The sequence below is a fragment of the Dermacentor variabilis genome, chromosome 9, assembly GCF_050947875.1.
Source record: "Dermacentor variabilis isolate Ectoservices chromosome 9, ASM5094787v1, whole genome shotgun sequence".
NCBI lineage: Eukaryota > Metazoa > Arthropoda > Arachnida > Ixodida > Ixodidae > Dermacentor > Dermacentor variabilis.
In genome coordinates this window covers 55,721,953-55,740,145 of record NC_134576.1, presented here as the reverse complement: position 1 = coordinate 55,740,145, position 18,193 = coordinate 55,721,953, and the positions used below count along the sequence as shown (strand labels likewise).

The following is an 18,193-nucleotide window of genomic DNA, read 5'->3' as shown; positions in this document are numbered from 1 at the left end:
GAGACTAATTATTTGTCTGCCAATAAACAAGGATTACATTACAATCAGCAGAAACTAACAGTTTAGCCTAGCAAGTTTAGAGAACTCTTTCTTAACAACAACAACAACAACTACAAAGAAACCACCTGAACATGCAAAAATACCTTAAAGGGACTGACAACTAATTTAGTAATTTTTTTAGGACACAGTTTGCTTATGCCGCGACGAAAAGCTCATCCTTGGAATTATTTATACCTGCAGTAGGCACTTCCAAAAAAAAGCTCGTGGAAATTTTGTAAGCAGATTACTTCGCACTGAGCAATCTCTAAAAACTAGGAGTGCTGACACCAGCAACACTCGCAAGTGAGAGTGATGTCAGTAGTCTGCCTCGCAAATGGGAAAAGCAGACCAATGAGCGGCTTTTGCAGGAGTGAGTGTGACTTTCGTTAACCATCTGCATTTTGACCTTTTCAGCCACTTCTGAAAATAGAACGCTGCTGCAACAAGTTGCTGCATCTGCGAGTGTTGCAAATCCTAGTGCTAGCAGCAATGTGGTGCCCTCTTTTGGCAGCGGGCACAAGTTCTCACAGTGCCACTATAGCCTCCGAGATCGGGCTACAGCATATGCTACCGTATCTAGGAGGCCACGGTGCCACTTCTTTACTCGCAGAACGATCAGAGATTCAGCTGCGCACTGTAAGTTAGAGAAAAACTTATACCTGACAAAAATGTATTGCATTTCAGTATTTAAAAAAAGGCCCCGGAGCCGTGTACACTCAAGGAGGTTGCATAAAACTTCTGGACTGGCAGTCCCAGCCGTCACCTACGGCAGCGAGTGAAGCCAGCAGCAGCCATATTGCCAGGGGCAAAGGAGCGCAGCTCCAGCTACTGTGATATATGCACAGTGCTCCCTGCGTTTGCAGTCTCGTGATGAAAAATAAAACACTAACCACTTTAGAAAGTATAGCAGCATGCACCCGCGTGTCGCTGTTGTCGATAAGAAAGTATTCCTGCATCGATTTATTGCCGCAGGCTTTGAGAAAAGCTATTGGTGATACACTTTGTCCATCGCACTTCCTCACTTGGCTAAATTATGAACCGTCTCCCCACACAAACTGTCCTTCTGTGATGCGAGTGGATAGAGAACTTTCATCAATGTTTACCCGCTAATTCATGTGAAAGATACGATGGGTGCTGCTGTGCGGCACGTCATGTGAATTGTCTTCTAAGTCCAACAGTGGATCACCGTGCAATCCGACTAAGGCTTTGCCGTATTCAATTGTGTCGCGGGCATTTATGAAGTGATGTTTGTCTAATAACTATGGTTGATGTTATGGACGACGATGCTGTTCTCGCCGAAAGGGATAAATACGTCAGCACTCACCCTTTGACCTTATTTTGTGATGGCAGTTCGAAGTAACGATGAATAAAGCCTTGCGGGCACCCACTTTTTTGCATCGCTCCCAGTTTTTATAGTCATAATTCCTGTTGGTATAGTAATTTCTATAGTAAGCACTTTTCTTTCTTTTTGTGAGACCAAAAGTCCCCTCGCACTATTCATGGTCACATTATTTACGTGCAAATACAGTAATTACTCTCTATTTTAGCACACAACATTATTGAGCTGGTTAACACAGGGTGCCACAAGCTATGTGTTTAGCATCCTGAACAACTTCCTGGTCACATGTTCAAGCCAGAGCTAGCGTGATGAACTTCACTGTGTACATTCTTCTACAGTTCCTATGTCTTCAGAAAAATTGATGCCACTCATCCATCCTGCCTAGAACTTCTTATTGTAACAGAGACGACAACTGAAATGCAAGTCAGAAATGCTACACAGACATAAAAAAACAGACATCAAACATTTCCAATTGACAACCGAACTTTACAATGCATAATTGTTAATTAATTTTTAAATATTACAATCTTGAAAGCAGTGCTCAAGCTTTTTCTTCGTAATTCTCTCGTTAAGGTTTACTTTCTTAAATTTTGCATTGAGACCCCAGCATGGGTATATCAGCCTGACATCACAAGTTCTTAAGATTCTTTATTTTTGTTCGTTTGCTTGATATTTGGGCTGTTGTAACCCACTAAGAGTTTACAATGTGGCCTGTTTTCACTGATGAAAAATTAACTGAGCTCAAGCAGACGCCATAAAAATCCCTAACATCATACCGCGCCAGTGCAGGTACATCCTAAACGGCACGCAGAGTTTTTCATTTTTTTGCATCTTTTCTGGCTTGCCAAACCTGCTACTACAGAAAGTGCAGATTCCTTCTGGCATTGTAGAAGTGTAACTTGATGCACAAATTGTTTTTTTTTTTCAATGTCCATTTAAACAGCCTGTACTCTAACTTAGCACGGCTGTTTCACGTTCTTTAAGGCATTCGCATTGCTCACCTCCACAACAGCTAGGAAGTAGTCCGACTCATCTGGCTTGAGATCGTAGATGTTCCGCTTGATGTCGATTGTTGCTGGAGAACAAAAAAATTTTGCAATGAACGCTCATGGTGAAAAAGGTCAACAGAAGCAGAGAGGTTGCTACAAGTACTGTGTTATGTAACACGAACCTAACATACACCTCTTTTCCGAGAAAATTGCCTGCGCACTACGACCAGATACAAAACCAAGACCGCGCTGGCAGCATTGGCAACAGCGCACCGTCAGAGCCGTCAGAAGCAGCATCATCACCATTACACGATGGTGACAGAGCAAGTTTCCACGAAAGGTGCTGTGGGGTCATTCTGTTCTGAACTACAATCTAGAGCAGTATTCTTGCTAAATCGCTTTCGAAGAAACTATCAATTTTGCGAGATTTCCCGTGACTCGGCACCAGATGCATCAGCATGTACTGCCGCCATCATTTCTGGCGCAGTGCCAACCTCATTATCTGCGTCCAGTGCAAGGAACTCTCTCGGTCGCATGCAGAGTCATGTAAAGTCCTGTGAAAGTGATTGTATAGTATCACTAAAAGTGATCACTTGAGACTACCACCCTGGTATGGTTGGTATCTATGGCGAGTGAAGTGCAAGTTGTGATCACAACATGTCTCATCCTAATCAATGCTCAGTTAAAAAAAAAGTGCTTCCCTTCTGTGAAGTTAAATTCTGCATGTCTAGTTTTTCCTGCCCGCCAACGTGGAGGGCAAGCTATATTTTTCTGTTATAATTAGACTTATGCTACAGTCAAGTGCATTTTTAATTTAGTTTAAATCCGCGAGAACTTGGTGTGCATTAGGTTCAGGGACACATTGGAATCATGCGAGTATGGTAATATCAGAGGCTCAAAAGTTATCCTTACAGTCATCCTGTCACGTGCATACACCATTAAAATATTTACTTTGCACCTTTTTCAAAATAATGCACTGCCGCATTTTCCCATGTATTACCTACAGTGTAAGATGGGTAATTGGAGGTTCACTTAAATACTGTCTCGCAAAAAGGCTTAGTGCACACTGCATCATGGCATCATGCACAATGCGTCCTGCCACAATGCACTTCAAATAATTTGTGCTGGACTGTTTACGCAAATATCAAAGCTTCGTTGCTCACAGCTATTTGCATGAGCAATAAGCATACCTTTTCTTTCTCTTTTCCAAAGGTTATCATTGTCTTTTTTTGCAAATGCTCCAGAACGTTTATGGTACAGTCGACTTCTATGAATTCGAACCTCACGGGACCAACGAAATTGATCAAATTATCTGGAAAGTCGAATTAAACAAGATGCAGGAAAAAGAACAAGACACACTACTAATTCATTTGGCAGTATTTGCCCGATTCCAACGTGTCTCGAAATCAAACGCTCGTCCACGTTCTAGGTGCCTAATGCAAAAGTGACATTAAAGCTGCTAAGCGAAGTAGAAATCCAATGTGCACCCGATATTTTAGCAAGAAAAGTTGTTGCTTAATGGTGGTCGGTTTTCTAAGGTCGGCTTCGCCACATCGTCATTTTTTTTAGTAAGCTTCGCCGCAATGCTGTAGTGTTATGCGGTTACGTATAAGAACACTGCGAAGGAGGTTTTGGTTTCGTATCCTATTGCAATGTGCAGGCAATTGACCCAAATTTCTTAGAGAGACCCTCACCAGGTCTGGCCCTTTGAGCTGACAAGCGCAGAGCATAAACTGCATGATAACAAAGTATTACATCGCTATGCGCCACAGAAAGACCTGAAATTTCCAACCGAACGCCATTTTCCCTTCTCCTCACGGCCACAGCTCTCCAAGCTGGAGGATGACATACTCGTGCTAGTGCACCTACGTACATGTGTTTGCACTGTGACGTTGCTCGTGGTAACACGAGTTCGAGAATTACTCAAGGCAATATCTGTTATTCATGTAATATGCTGATTGAATAGATGAACTAATGCTTACAGAAAGTATAAAATACACAAACCGAATGTCTGCACGCTTTTGTTTTACTTCGCACCGCAGCAAGAGAGATGTACTTACATTTCATCTTTTTGTTCCCACGGTCGTGCAGTTGTGCGTGCAGGCATTGAAACTAAGTAATTTTCTACCGTGTTCCGGCGCGGGATCATGCTCTGTGATCCGCTTGTGTCTGCCTCAGTGTTCGTGTAGCACAGACTTACACTGCTAGTCAGGTGTCCTCGTGCACAGTGCGCAAAATCATACACTGCGTGACACGAGACAATCACAATGGCTTGCGCACGACGCCGTCAGTGGAAGTGTGCAGCACCGCAAAAAAGAAGCGAGGAGAAAAAGAAAGAAAAAAAAAGAAGGCGGAGCCCGTGACGTATGCGTCACGTGATCCTCGAGGTCCAGCATGGGAGCACGCAGGGAAGCAATTTCGCTTGCGGAGGCTAGACGAAGCACTAGTGTGTGTCTTGCTTTGCAGTGAAGCTCACCTCCTGAACTCGCTGGTTCGCGGCACTGGAATATTTCTATCTCGGCTATTAATGAGCAGATTCGAAAATTTTTTTGCGGCAGGGCGCTCCCAAGAGGGCACATAGCAATTGCCAGCGTATAAAAAAAATTTGCTATGGGGCCTGGTGAGGGGCCCTTAAAAAATAAGAAATAAAAATAAAGTCTGTTAGAATTGGGTAAATACTGTAATTAGACACTGTGAGCTACTGTTATTGCTTGGAAAACTTCTCAAAGTGGGTCGAAAATAGGCCCGTTCTATGAGATATGACTTTTGTTCAACACATTCACTGCCCATTAAACTCTGCCGAGACAGATGTTGTCACTTAAGAGGAAGCTTTAGCTCGAGTGCTCCTATCTAAATACATGTAAAAGGAGATTTCATTTTTCTCGGCAACCACTGCACCAAATTTGACGAGGTTTATTGCATTTCAAAAAAAAAACTTAAACTCTAGTGACTGCTGGTTTCGAATTTTTGAGTTAGGTGGCCTAATGTTTTATTAAAAATCGGCAAAATTCCAAAATTTCCATAAAACGAAACTATCAAGTTTACAACAATGTACCTCAACAAAGAAAAAGGATAATGCAATTCTGTGAATTGCATCTAATGGCACATCTAAAGCGGACAAAATTGATATGTTACACATGAATACAAAAGAATTTAGTAACATGGAAATACAGCTTTTGCAGAACTCTTGTAACCAACGTAACAAATTCACGTAAGATGTAAAATGACATATCGAATTTGTCCGCTTTGAATGATCTAATGGATGCCGTTTACAAAACGACGATATATATTCTTGATGCAGAGCTATGAATTTGCAAACATCGTCCTTCTATGTTTTTCAAACGGTCGAATATTTGAAAATCATATTAACAAAATTCAGACGTTAAATCGAAATTCCGCTTCCAACAGTCACTAGAATTTAACGTTATCTTTCAAATGCAACAAATTTCATTAAAATCAGTCCAGGGGTTATCTCAGAAAAACGTTTTTGCATTTTACATGTATTTGAATAGGCCGCGTCAGAGTCGGGCCCGAGCTAAAGCTTCCTCTTAAGGGGTCGCTGTTGGGGTCAGTGTAGGGGTCAGGCATTGGTGAAGTTCAAATTATTTGGCAAAGGCAAATTTTAGGATCGAAATAAAGAAAGTCTCGTCCCACAGAAGTACATGGGCACCAGCCAGGACTTTAGGCCAACACCGAACTAAGCGAAAGATCGAGTTAACTGGTGTCGAATTACCAAAACTCTACTGTAATCATGCTTCTGCTTCGAAACTTATATTTAAGATTTTGCATAATTGGTAATTATGCCAAACTAGCGATTAATCTAATAAGCTAACCTCGTAAAATACTCAGACCAACTAGTGGTGACTTATATTCAATCGCCTATGATGCGCTACTTAGCCAAGACCTAATTTTGCATTCCAAGCATGTTTGCACAGAAATTGCGAAGTTCGCGTGTTCGCAATGGCAACACCAAAAACAATGACACTGTCTATACTTTATTTCCTTGTACCATAGTGGCCAAACTACAATTGAAATTTTGCCTGACACCACAATATAAGACAAATGTAAAGTTTTCTTTTTTTGAAAAGGATTAGTGGAAAACGACCTATATTCTGGTTATCATAAGATTCATTACTGCTTCTGTAGCTTTTATATAGTGGCACACTTGCCTGAACCTGCTCTTGCCCCGGCATAGAAAAACACTGCGACCACTAAACAAACTCAAGAGGCTCACCTATGGAGGAGTAGTCCGACGCATGGAAGGTTCTGAATGAAGAGCTAAAAAGTCGTGCCGAGTCGTCATCGTCCTCGGTGAGCACAGCGCCATACAACACATCGCCGGCACCGTTGAAGGTCACCTGGCACTGGTCTAGAGCCGGCACCGTGTGCAGGAGCCGGAAAGTCCGCAAGTCCCACACTTCAGAGTTCGAAATCACCTAGTGTGGGAATTGAGCACATTTTCATTTTGCACGACGATGCAGACAAACACATATAAAAATATTACTGGCATTTCAAAGTACCCTCAAAGGCCATCTTTCCTGGTTATTGCATAAGAGGGGACCATAGATTCAACAAAATGATGCATACAGTAGACCCCACCTGTAACAGCACCGGTGAAAGCAACCTATCGGATGTAACAGTGAGCTGTGTGAACTTTTTCCTCTGGTCAATGGTAAGATAAGCTGCTTACTGCAATGTTCCCATGGTGTTATTGGTTTTAACAATCATGTCTGGCTGCTGGGTGTCTGGAAAATCCTGGAAAAGTAAAAGAAAAATGCAAGCCGCACCCACCTGCATGTGGCAAGCTTGCACCTCACCGTGCCATGCCTTCCACACCTCCGAAACACAAGTGGCAGGGGTGGAAGGAAGGCAGGTGTACTCGCACGGCCTGGCGGAGTGCACACAGGCAAGTGTGGCAAACTCAAGACTTTTCTTGTTTTTTTTCCAGCTACTCGCATCTCCGCAGACACCCAGTACCCATATTTATCGGAGCATTGTAGTGAGTGGTTTATTTTACCATAGAACACAAATGCACACGGGCGTGGCGGTTATAAGTGAGCTTGATCGTGCTTTTTTTCTTTGCACAAGCCGGCTACAACACTATTTTATTATAGAGTCAAATCTTGTTAATTCAAACACACAATTTGAAATTTCAGTTTATTCAAACTGATGCTGTGGTCCCATCAAAGTTATGTGTATTCCAATGGATGAAAATGTCCGGCAATTCGAACGCACAAGCATTTGCGATGGTTAATTCGAACATGCTGCACTCCAACAATGCTCTAAGCAGCACACCAAATCACGCAGCGGCACCTCCAACTAGCAGATCCGCTCGCAGCTGTAGCCACACTGCAGCAGCAACGCTAGGCCTAGCTACTTCCACGTTCCTTACCAAGCTTCTTGCTGTACGGTGCCGTTTTTTCATTGAAACAATTTGTTAGCAATGGCGCTGACTCCGCCTTTGTAATCCTCGCCAGTAGTTTCGGAGCATGGAAAGTATGGCGCATTGCATAATGCCGGTTCTTGAATGTCAGCTTCGCCCCAATACAGAAATGTTACGCGGCGAAGCACACCAAAAGTTAGGAAGGGCAATTGTCACAGGACATGGTATGTTTCCTTTATTTACACATGCGTTCACCCGCCATCTCCTATCACAGTACAAGCACCTATACGCCTAGTAAGTGTACGGGCAGGCCTGTAGAGCTATTTCGGACGTGCCTTTGGCAATTTGGGTCCTTGGGGGCGGTAAAAGGCAGGCAATAATTTTTTCGCACTGCCTGATTTTCCGGGCGTTTTCTCAGCCCTTATTGAGTCTGAAAAACCAGACGTTGACTGTAATTTGTAAATATGTGTGAATAAACCTTCTGGAACTTCCCACTCATGTGTTAGCTCAGTGCACATACACCATTGCAGGTAAATCCTCCATTCAATTCGCTTCCTTTAATTTTGAACTTCTTATAATTTGAACAAATTTTCAGGCCCCTTCGAGAGTGATCGAGATTCGACTGTAGCACTGGAATTTCATTAGCACTTGAGTATTATCATAAGTGGGTTTGACTGTAGAAACCTATTCAAAGGCAAGGCACTACATCAAACAAACAGGGGCAAAAAGTAATCTTCATGTTAATCAACAGTGCCATACTGGTTAAAGTGAAACAAGCAACAAACACACAAATAAGCGTAAAAAAATTCTAATAAATGCAAAGAACATGTTTCCTTAAAGTTTCTTTGAAGAAGAATTATCATTTTCTCAATGTTTCCATGTGAAGTAGTATGGGCAACCTGACTGGCAATCCACTAAATTAGAAGCACAGTGCCTTAACAAAGCAGAAACACACATTTGCCATCAAACCAATGTACTGTAAACTTCTGTAGCTTGCTGTCCCTGTATGTTCTGCTTTTCAATGTCACACTTTTTGAAGTCCTTACAGTCACCAACAATAATTCGGACACACTTCACTCTTAAAAAAGTTTGCAGCTTTTGCAAATTACCTTGTCCGGCAACAATATTCGTCATCTGTTTTGCGCACGTTTCCTTTCTTTAACGTTACAAGCCTCCCTACTTCCACTCCAGTCTAGTCAATCCAGTAGTCGCTGACTGTGCCCAAACCACAGGACAAGTGAAATTACTAAGTCATAATGAGTGCATGTGCGATTTGCGTGATTTGTCGTGCAAGTTCCATTTTGCTCTTATCAATCACCGTTCATGGCCGGCCGATCCCGTTGATAACGTGGATGGAGCGTTGCTCTAGCCACTGACGAAGTGTGAAAAGCATGAAAAGCAATAGCACAAATGGCATCGCACGAGAATTGCAACCACAGAGTTGCCGTATTCTCAGACGTTCACTTTTGAAGATACTATCCCCATGACAAGCGCCAGATGCCTCAAGGGGCAGCAGAGTTCCTGTACCGTGATAAGATAGCGTGCTTGGCACTGTGCAAAGAATGCCGTTACTCATAGATGCTGATGTGACTTGCGCTAGTCTTGCGAAATTAAAATTATCCCAAAATGTGAGAATCCAAGGATACGGCCCGCCATTTTTCGCCACCTGAGGAATAAAGTCCCTTATTTTCTGGCAAATCGAGCATTTGGACTCCCGATCATTCGGATGTTTGATGATACCCATCGAGTCCAAATTATCGGTCGGCAATTGTAGATTCGAACTTCGATATAACCCGAATATGCAAAGTAAATTAAAAATTTTTCTCGACAATATCAGCACGTAACAAACATACGGTTGTAATAAATGTCGGATATAGTGAAGGTATTTTAATGTTGCCTGCGATTTTGTTTTTATCAAGGTTCAATTGTATAGTGCAATGTTGCAGCCTCCCGTTTGGGGTGCTGGGACAAAGTCGAGCCACCACACTAAGCAGCTTTTATCTTGCCGTATCTACCACTTGCAAACAGAAATGTACCAATGCAGCAAATGCATGAAACTCTGACGGCAAACTCTTAACACTTCTGTGACGGCTCACACTTAACACCGAGAAAACAAAGTATACTTTCTTTCAGTCAAGAAGAAAGAATATTAGCTGTGATAACTTATTTTTAACCTTAAACGGTACGTATTTGCTTAATAGAGACTTTTAGCTTGTACGCTATTCCGGTAAACGGGAGCAGTTTCGGCGGATTACCGGATGGTCGGGGCATAAACGTGAGCAGCCGGAGCGGTGAAGCCGCCTGGTGTTGTAGAGCTCAACCAGACAAACACATAGCTAAAACTGCAGTAACTCACCATATCCTGCTTCGCCACTCGCGCAAATGTTTGGCAGCGGCGTAATTGTGAACACGATTATGCCACTTTCAAAAATTTACGCCAGCAGCTAAGCAGAATATAGTAATTAGCTCTGTGTTTGTGTGGTTGAACTTTGCGCCACCAGCTGGCGCCACCAATCTGGCCGCTCACATTGACGCCCCCGCTAAACCGGAAAACCGCCCGCGCTTGCCCGAATACCGGACACGCTAAAGGTCTCTAATGTCTCTCACACCAAGTACTTGGGTGTAGTCTTTGAATCAGACATGCATTGGAAGCAACAAATTAAAAATGTTTGCTCTAAATTAGCTTATGGCTGTCATATTTTATTAAGGGCGAGGGAATGCTTTAGTGCACCGATTTTACGCATATTGTACTTCGCGTTTGTTCATAGTCGTTTATGCTACTGCCTAGAGACATGGGGCGGTACTTATAAAACACATCTAGAATCAATTTTAAGCTTGCAGAAACGTGCCATTCACACCATAACCTTCGCAAAGACAACCGACCCTAGTCGACCACTCTTTCAAGAACTGCGAATATTACCGGTATCAGTTGCATACAAACTAAAGATAGCTCAAATAATAAACACAGTAATAAGAACTAATGATCCCTTTCCTCTTACACTGTTTGGATCGCCGCTGAGACAAACAAGAGCTGCCGCTTATAATAGATTTAACCTACTGCCTTGTCATAACACTTACGGTCAAAGGCTATTAGAGTACAATGGTGCTCAGATATGGAATGAGGTTCCCGATGACATCAAACTCAAACATAATTTTTCGGCCTTATTGAAACACATTTTTCTTGTCTGTCCACAACTGTGGGACTAAATACCTTTGTGTTTGGTTTTGTATATTCATAAACCTATTTTTTTTTGTTTTTCAGAATATGTATGCACTTTACATATTTGCAATACCGTTATCGTAGTACAGTCGAACCCGACTATATCGAACCCGTTTACATCGAATTATTCTATATATCGAACAATTTCTGGACACGATATAGTTACAATGAGCATATATTGCAAAAATTACGCTTACATCGAACAAAAATAGCAGCGACACCCGATATATCGAACGTCAAGCGGCGGAAAGTGCCCCTGGAAGTTGGCTTTCCCTCGCGGTGGCGAAGAAAACCTGGCTGAGCGGCTCCATCCAACCGCTCTCCCTACCGTGACCGCGCCCGACCGCGCTGCTTCGGACGAGCCGTCGGCCCCCCCCCCCCCCCCCCCCGCAAAAAATGATCCTGGCCCGCCCACAGCGCTTGCTCAGACAGCCAATCAGATGCTCTTGTGCCTTCGTCATGCAAGATGGCGAAAGTGCGACCTGTCTCGCTGTTTTTGTGTGCGCCTTGTAGGCCTCCTCTCGCAGTGTTGCCGTGATGAAGCGGAAGAATTTGCCTTTCGTCGTGAAGCTCGCAATCATATATTGTGTCGAACGGTGAGAAGTCGGATGTCCCCGCAGAGCACAAGATTCCGAGGAGCACTCTCAGCACGATCTTGAAGAATAAGGGGGAGATTAGGGCTAAAACGTCCAAACTCGCGACCCGGTGCCCGTGGCGCCCGACCCGTACGCACGGCCGTGTACTTGCTTCAGCCGTGCCGACTTCCGCGTGCTCGGTGATGACCGTAAATTCTGATGAATGCGACGAAGCCGTTGCCAGTGTTGCCGAAGTTTGGAGCGAACTGTCAGAATTTCCGGAAGCTGTTGACGAATCAACGGTGGATGAGTTTGTGAGTGCAAATGATGTGTCGCGACCACGGGAGAGCCCGAAAACGAAGACTACATTGCCAACATCGTACCGAGCACAAGTGAAAGTGGGCACAATGAGGAAAGCAACGACGGTCCTTGGCCCACATCCTCAGAAGTGATTGGTGCGCTCGCACTAGTCCGGTGCTTTTGCGCGAATGCGGAAAGTTGCGGCCTCAGCTGCTCCGACTCCTTAATGTGGAAAAGTGCGTGCTTCGCAGGCAGCGAAATTGCCAAAGCAGAAGAAAATGCAGGACTATTTCGCGCAAAACTAAGCTAGTTTAATCAATAAAGTGATTTTGTAAATGGTATGTGCTTTTATGACATCCAATTATTTAGCAGGCTTATATCGAATTATGCTCTATATCGAACTGATAGGCGTTTTTTTGCGAGTTCGATATAGCCGGGTTCGACTGTATCTCACATCTTTTTGTACATGTAGTTTGAATGTCTGCCATTCCTTTAATAAATATCATGTATTTGGACCTTTCACTAGCCGAGCTGGCTATGGGTCCAATCATGTTTTGTTGTATTGGTTTCATAAATAAAATGATGTTGATGATGAAAAAAAAAAAAGGAACAATCGAGGAGCCAAACACGTGCAAGCCTAGGCACCTCAAGTCCATTGGGGTGGAAGACACCGTTGACGTGGGGGTTGAACTTGTCAAACTTGTGCAGGGGCGACACCGAGCGCACGTCCCAGAGCACGCCATCCGAGAGCACCAGCTCGTCGGTTGGGTTGAAGGTGGCCCGGTTGCGAGTGTAGTGGTTTGACAGGTCGGCGTCACGCAGCGTAGAGAGCAGGGCCCCAGTGGACGTGTCGTAGATGTGGGCCGTCTCGTGCCTCGTGCCCAGCACCCGGTCCAGCGACTGCTTGCCGAACTCCACATAGTAGTCGTCGTCAAACGTAAGCCTGTGGCAGACACAGCATGGAACCTGAGCACAAGCTCACCACCGAAGCCAAACACTAGTTTCTAATCGCGTCACTAATGAGAAGCAGCAAAAATTACAGTACACACAACGATTCCTGTCACTCGGTTGTTCACTGCCCCAGACCAGCTGATTCTAGTGACAACACCGGTGGAATGCCCCTCAAACGACTGACAAGGTGCGAAAAGAAAGATAATTGCAGTAGAATTGTTGCACCGTTCAAACCCTGGTACGGTCAGTGACTCACTTCTGGTCGAAGACATCTGTGAAGCTCCACAACGATGACAGTGGTCTCCGCCACGCAGATGAGGTGAGCAAGAATTTTCCGTCCTGCAAGACGAAGACGCATCACACTGTTGAGAACTGCCGTAATCAGTGGCAACTGTGGGGAATGTCAACCCTACAGGATGAACGTTGATGGAAGGTAGCCGAATTTTAGTTCCATCACGGCTTTGCTTGGGTCTACTCGTAGCTCAAAGCAGGCTACTTGGTTTGGTAGCTCCTACACAATACTGGCCGTAGCTTTTGCCAAACCAGGCAGTTTTCATTAAAATCATGCACTACTTGCCATTTTTGTAAGCTACACCTGTGTTTCTTCAGCAGGGATGTGACCAAGTCACAAGGAAGGCAATGTTAAATGCAAAAAAAAGTGATGTCACCTGAAAAGTAAGCTGACCAAGGCAACAAAGTAAACAAAATTGCAAGAAAATTTCGGTGCAGAAAGATGGGAATGACAAGAAAACGCACACAAGCGCTGCTTCAAGCCTAATTTATTTCACTCACAGCCAACGCTGAAGTGCAACTGATCTAAAAAAAAAATTTAATATTAACTTGCACAGCTGATGCCCTTAGGCCAAACACTACAGGCCGACGACACAAGCTATGTTATCTCATTTAAAGTCAACCCAAGTGATGGTCTGCTAACACCTTATTGCCCGACTTTTTATCATTTCAGCTTTTATAATTTTGCATGTCAGCTGAAAATAATTTTTGCACTTAGTTAAATGAGGAAATTGCACTATTCAACACCCCCCCCCCCCCCAAAGTCATGGCAGAAACAGAGTGACCAATGCCCACTGACCTTTGATGGCTGGCAATGTGTGAGTTCCGACTCGTGGCATGAGTAAGTTGCTTCCTCCTGCAAAACAGAAACACTCGTTATCCTACAGCTCGAGAAATTTCCTGCACATAGTTAACGACAGCCCTCCTTCCTATTGCAAAGATTCTGCAAAAAACATTTAAAAGTTGCTACAGTCGATCATGGATACATCAAACTCAAAGAGGATGGCAGAATAGTTTGATATTGTCACAAAAAGACAAATGAAGATGCACCCGGCGTCGGCGAGACAGACAGCTGTACAAGATGGCGTACACAAAACTCAAGCCGGCTTCCTCAGCCTCTACTACTTCTCCAGCGCCCACATCTTGCCGAGCGCGCGTTCCAGTCACTTCTTTCTTAGCACTAGTGCGTTACACCTAGCGGCATTATTCCCCCGCCAGAAGAAAAGCATTGACGCAATGCTTACTAAACTACGATGCTTACTAAAAGAAAGTGGAAGTGTGGAAGTCGTATGAGATCAGGTTGGCGGCGCCTTAACGCGCAAAATACGGTTTGAGGCGAATAACATGCACTATCTCTGAGTGGTGCTGTCGACGCAGAGGCGACGTGGCACCGTCAGGAATGACCTCATAGTTCAATAATGCGGCGTATCACTTTGTACGGTCTAAAGTATCTACTAAGGAGCTCTCAAACAACCCCTGGCGAAGGACTGGAGTCCACACCCAGACTTGGTCACCTGGCTGGTACTCGACTTGCCGATGTCGAAGGTTGTAGCGTCGCGCGTCTGCACTCTGCTGCTTTGTGATGTGTATGCGCGCGAGTTGACGAGCTTTCTCTGAGTGTTGAGTAAGTTGCTCGGCGTCGGAAGTAAGCGATGCGTCGGTGTCGTGCGGGTGGTGGTCTGGACCTCGCGCCCATAGACAAGACGGAACGGTGTGAATCGTGTTGTTTCCTGAATGGCGGTGTTGTACGCAAATGTAACATATGGCAGGACTTGATCCCATGTTTTATGCTGGACGTCTACATACATAGGCAGCATGTCAGCAATGGTTTTGTTTAGCCGTTCCGTCAGTCCGTAGGTCCGCGGATGATAGGCAGTGGCCTTGCGATGCTGCGTGCAGCTCAGCTCGAATATGTCCTCTATTAGTTGGGCCGTAAAGGCAGTTCCTCTGTCGGTGATGACGTGATGGGGCACCATGTCTTAGGACTATCTGATCGATAAAGAACTGAGCAACTTAGTAGGTCGTGGCATGTTGTACAGCTTTTGTCTCGGCGTAGCATGTTAGATAGTCTGTGGCGACTATAATCCACTTGTTTCTGCTGGCTGACAAGGGAAGGGGTCCCAGAAGATCCATGCCGATTTGATCAAACGGCGCGCTAGGTGGTGCGATGGGTTGGAGTAACCCCCCGGGCTTCAAAGACGGCGATTTCCTGTGTTGACACTCATGGTAGCTTTGCACGTAACGCTTCACCATGGTGGAAAGTCTGGGCCAGTAGTACATCTGGCATACTCTTGCAAGGGTACGTGAAAATCCCAAGTGTCCAGACGTGGGCTCATCATGGCAGGCTAGGAGAATGTCATCACGGAGGGTGGTAGGTACGACCAACAGAAACTCTTTGTCGCTGGCACTCAAGTTTTTCTTGTAGAGGACACCCTTTCGTAGGCAGAAGGTCGAGAGACTGCGAGAAATGTGTCGTAGTATTGTAACATTCTTGCCTTCTAGGTGATCGATGAGAGGGCGTATTTCAGCGTCCTCGCGCTATGTGATCAGGTCAGATGCTGTGAGGGCCCCAAGGAATGCACCGTCTTCGTCCATGTCCTTATCGCAAGTTTTGATGGGAGCGTGCGACAATCTTCGTGTTTGCGGCCTGATTTGTAGACGATGGTAACATTGAACTCCTGCAGATGAAGACTCCATCGAGCAAGTCGCCCGGACGGGTCTCGTAGGTTGGCTAACCAACACAAGAAATGGTGGTCTGTCACCACTTTGAAAGAACGACCGCAAAGATAAGGCGGAAATTTCATGATGGCCCACACAACCGCTAGACACTCTTTCTCTGAAGTGGATTAGTTGATTTCGGCGCATGAAAGGGTGCAACTGGCTAAGCGATCATTCGCTCGACGCCTTCCTGGTGTTGAACGAGAACAGCGCCAAGACCGATGTTGCTTGCGTCGGTATGCACCTCGGTGTCAGCATCCTTGTCAAAGTGAGCGAGGACGGGTGATTCCTGCAGGCGCTGCCGTAACCCGGCGAAAGCTGCGTCCTGCTCATCCATCCAAACGAAGGGTGTGTCTTCTCGCGTGAGGCGTACGAGTGGTTCGGCGATCCGGGAGAAATTAGCGATGAAGCGACGATAGTACACACACAGACCGAGAAAGCGGCGTACTGCTTTCTTGTCATGAGCAGTCGGAAAAGCAGCAACAGCAGATGTTTTGTCTGGGTCAGGCTGGACACCGTCGGCGTTCACGACATGACCGAGAAACTTCAACTCTTCATAACCGAAGTGACACTTTTCTGGCTTTAGTACCGCCTCTAAATGCTTCAGATGTTCTTCGAACGTCGCGGCAAACACCACTACATCATTTAAGTATACTAAACAACTGTGCCACTTCAGACCCGTCAGAACAGTGTCCATCATTCTCTGGAATGTGGCCGGTGCAGAACACAGGCCGAATGGAAGTACTTTAAGCTCGTACAGTCCATCCGGGGTAACAAAGGCAGTTTTTCTGCGATCTCGTTCATCAACTTCGATTTGCCAATATCCACTCTTCAAATCTATGGATGAAAAATACTTGGTTTGCCGCAGCCGATCTACCGAATCATCGATCCGTGGAAGCGGATAAACGTCTTTTTTTGTGACGTTATTCAACTTTCTATAGTCAACACAGAACCGAAGCGTTCCGTCTTCCTTTTTGACAAGGACCACCGGCGACGACCAAGGGCTTTGGGATGGTTGTATGACGTCATCGTCAAGCATTTATTTCACTTGTGCATTAATCACGTTGCGCTCCTTCACCGATACGCGATAAGGCAGTTGTCGTATGGGATGAGAATCGTCATAAGTGATTATTCGGTGTCTCGTGATGGGTGTCTGGCGTACATTAGAAGTAGATGCGAAGCACTCCTTGAACTGAAGTAGCAACTCGCACAGACAGCGCTTTTTGCTTTTCCTCCGAAAGGTCTGAATTGATGTCGATATTGCTGAGTGTCTGAGCTGGGTTGTCCTTTGTCATAGACGCAAAGCATTCAGCAACGTCTGCTATGGGCTCAGCAAAAGCGGTAGTAGTACGACGAAACAGGTGCCGATGTTCCTGGCTGAAGTTCATCACGAGGAGTGCAGAACGTCCACCTCGAAGCATAACAAGACTGTGGGCTGCACATACACCATGAGTAAGCATAAGGGAGGAATTGCCCTCTGCAAGAGCTTCACCGTCACACAGATTGTCGCATAAAACCGCTACAAGGACACTTGCGCGTGGTGGTAAAGTTACACTGTCAGCGTAAACCCGAAGCGTGTTATGTCGGCAGTTGTTGGGGCTGGTCGCTGCTCTCTCTGTCAAAAAAGTCACTGTGCGCTCCCGGTAGTCTATAATGACACCATACTCTCGCAGAAAGTCGATGCCCAAGATCAGGTCCCGAGAACAATCGCGGAGTATAAGGTAGCTGGCTGGAAACGTAGACCCACGAATTTGTACTCTGACCATGCACCTGCCCAACGGTGTTTTGATATGCCCGCCAGCAGTACGAATTTGCGTTCCAGACCAAGGCATGATACCTTTTCTAAGTTCCATCGCTAGTTTTCTGCACAAGATTGAGTAGTCGGCACCCGTGTCCAATAACGCACTAATGTGGCGGCCGTTGAGCAAAACAGTTATGTCTAGCAAGAGTCTGTCACTGAGTTCGGCTGCTGTCGTCACTGAATCGTCCTGAATAGACCGTGCTCGCGTCGATGGGAGGTCTTCGCAAGGGCGATTATCAGTGGCCTCGCCCCCGAAGGTCGCTGTTCTTATCTGAAGTGAAGGCGCTAAAATGACTGAGGACAAAGAAGAAACACACACACGCACAGGGCGCCTCAGAAGAAACACATAGTGAAGAGCCCGATGCACAAGAAATATACGACGTTAGGATGGATAGTTGGGCGTGTTGGTTAAGCATGATCTGAAGTGAAGGCGCTAAAATGACGGAGGACAAAGAAGAAACACACACACGCACAGGGCGCCCTGTGCGTGTGTGTGTTTCTTCTTTCATCAAAATGAATTGTTTTCTAATTCAAATTTGTTTTTCCCACTGCTCAATAATTAGGAAAATTCTGCAGCCCCTTTTCGA

The 18,193-nt window shown here is 45.2% G+C and overlaps 1 protein-coding gene across 7 annotated transcripts in view; it reads right to left on the bottom strand.

The window, feature by feature from the left end:
- Window positions 1-18,193, bottom strand: part of mahj (LisH and WD40 domain-containing protein mahjong) — a 130,448-nt gene that overhangs the window by 26,564 nt on the left and 85,691 nt on the right. For all 7 annotated transcript variants that reach the window (XM_075704306.1, XM_075704302.1, XM_075704305.1 and 4 more), the window contains exons 25-29: window positions 13,887-13,943; window positions 13,053-13,135; window positions 12,491-12,788; window positions 6,602-6,803; window positions 2,380-2,453 (exon numbers count right to left, since the gene is read on the bottom strand). In XM_075704306.1, the coding sequence (XP_075560421.1) occupies window positions 2,380-2,453; window positions 6,602-6,803; window positions 12,491-12,788; window positions 13,053-13,135; window positions 13,887-13,943 (714 nt within the window). The remainder of the gene's footprint in view (window positions 1-2,379; window positions 2,454-6,601; window positions 6,804-12,490; window positions 12,789-13,052; window positions 13,136-13,886; window positions 13,944-18,193) is intronic.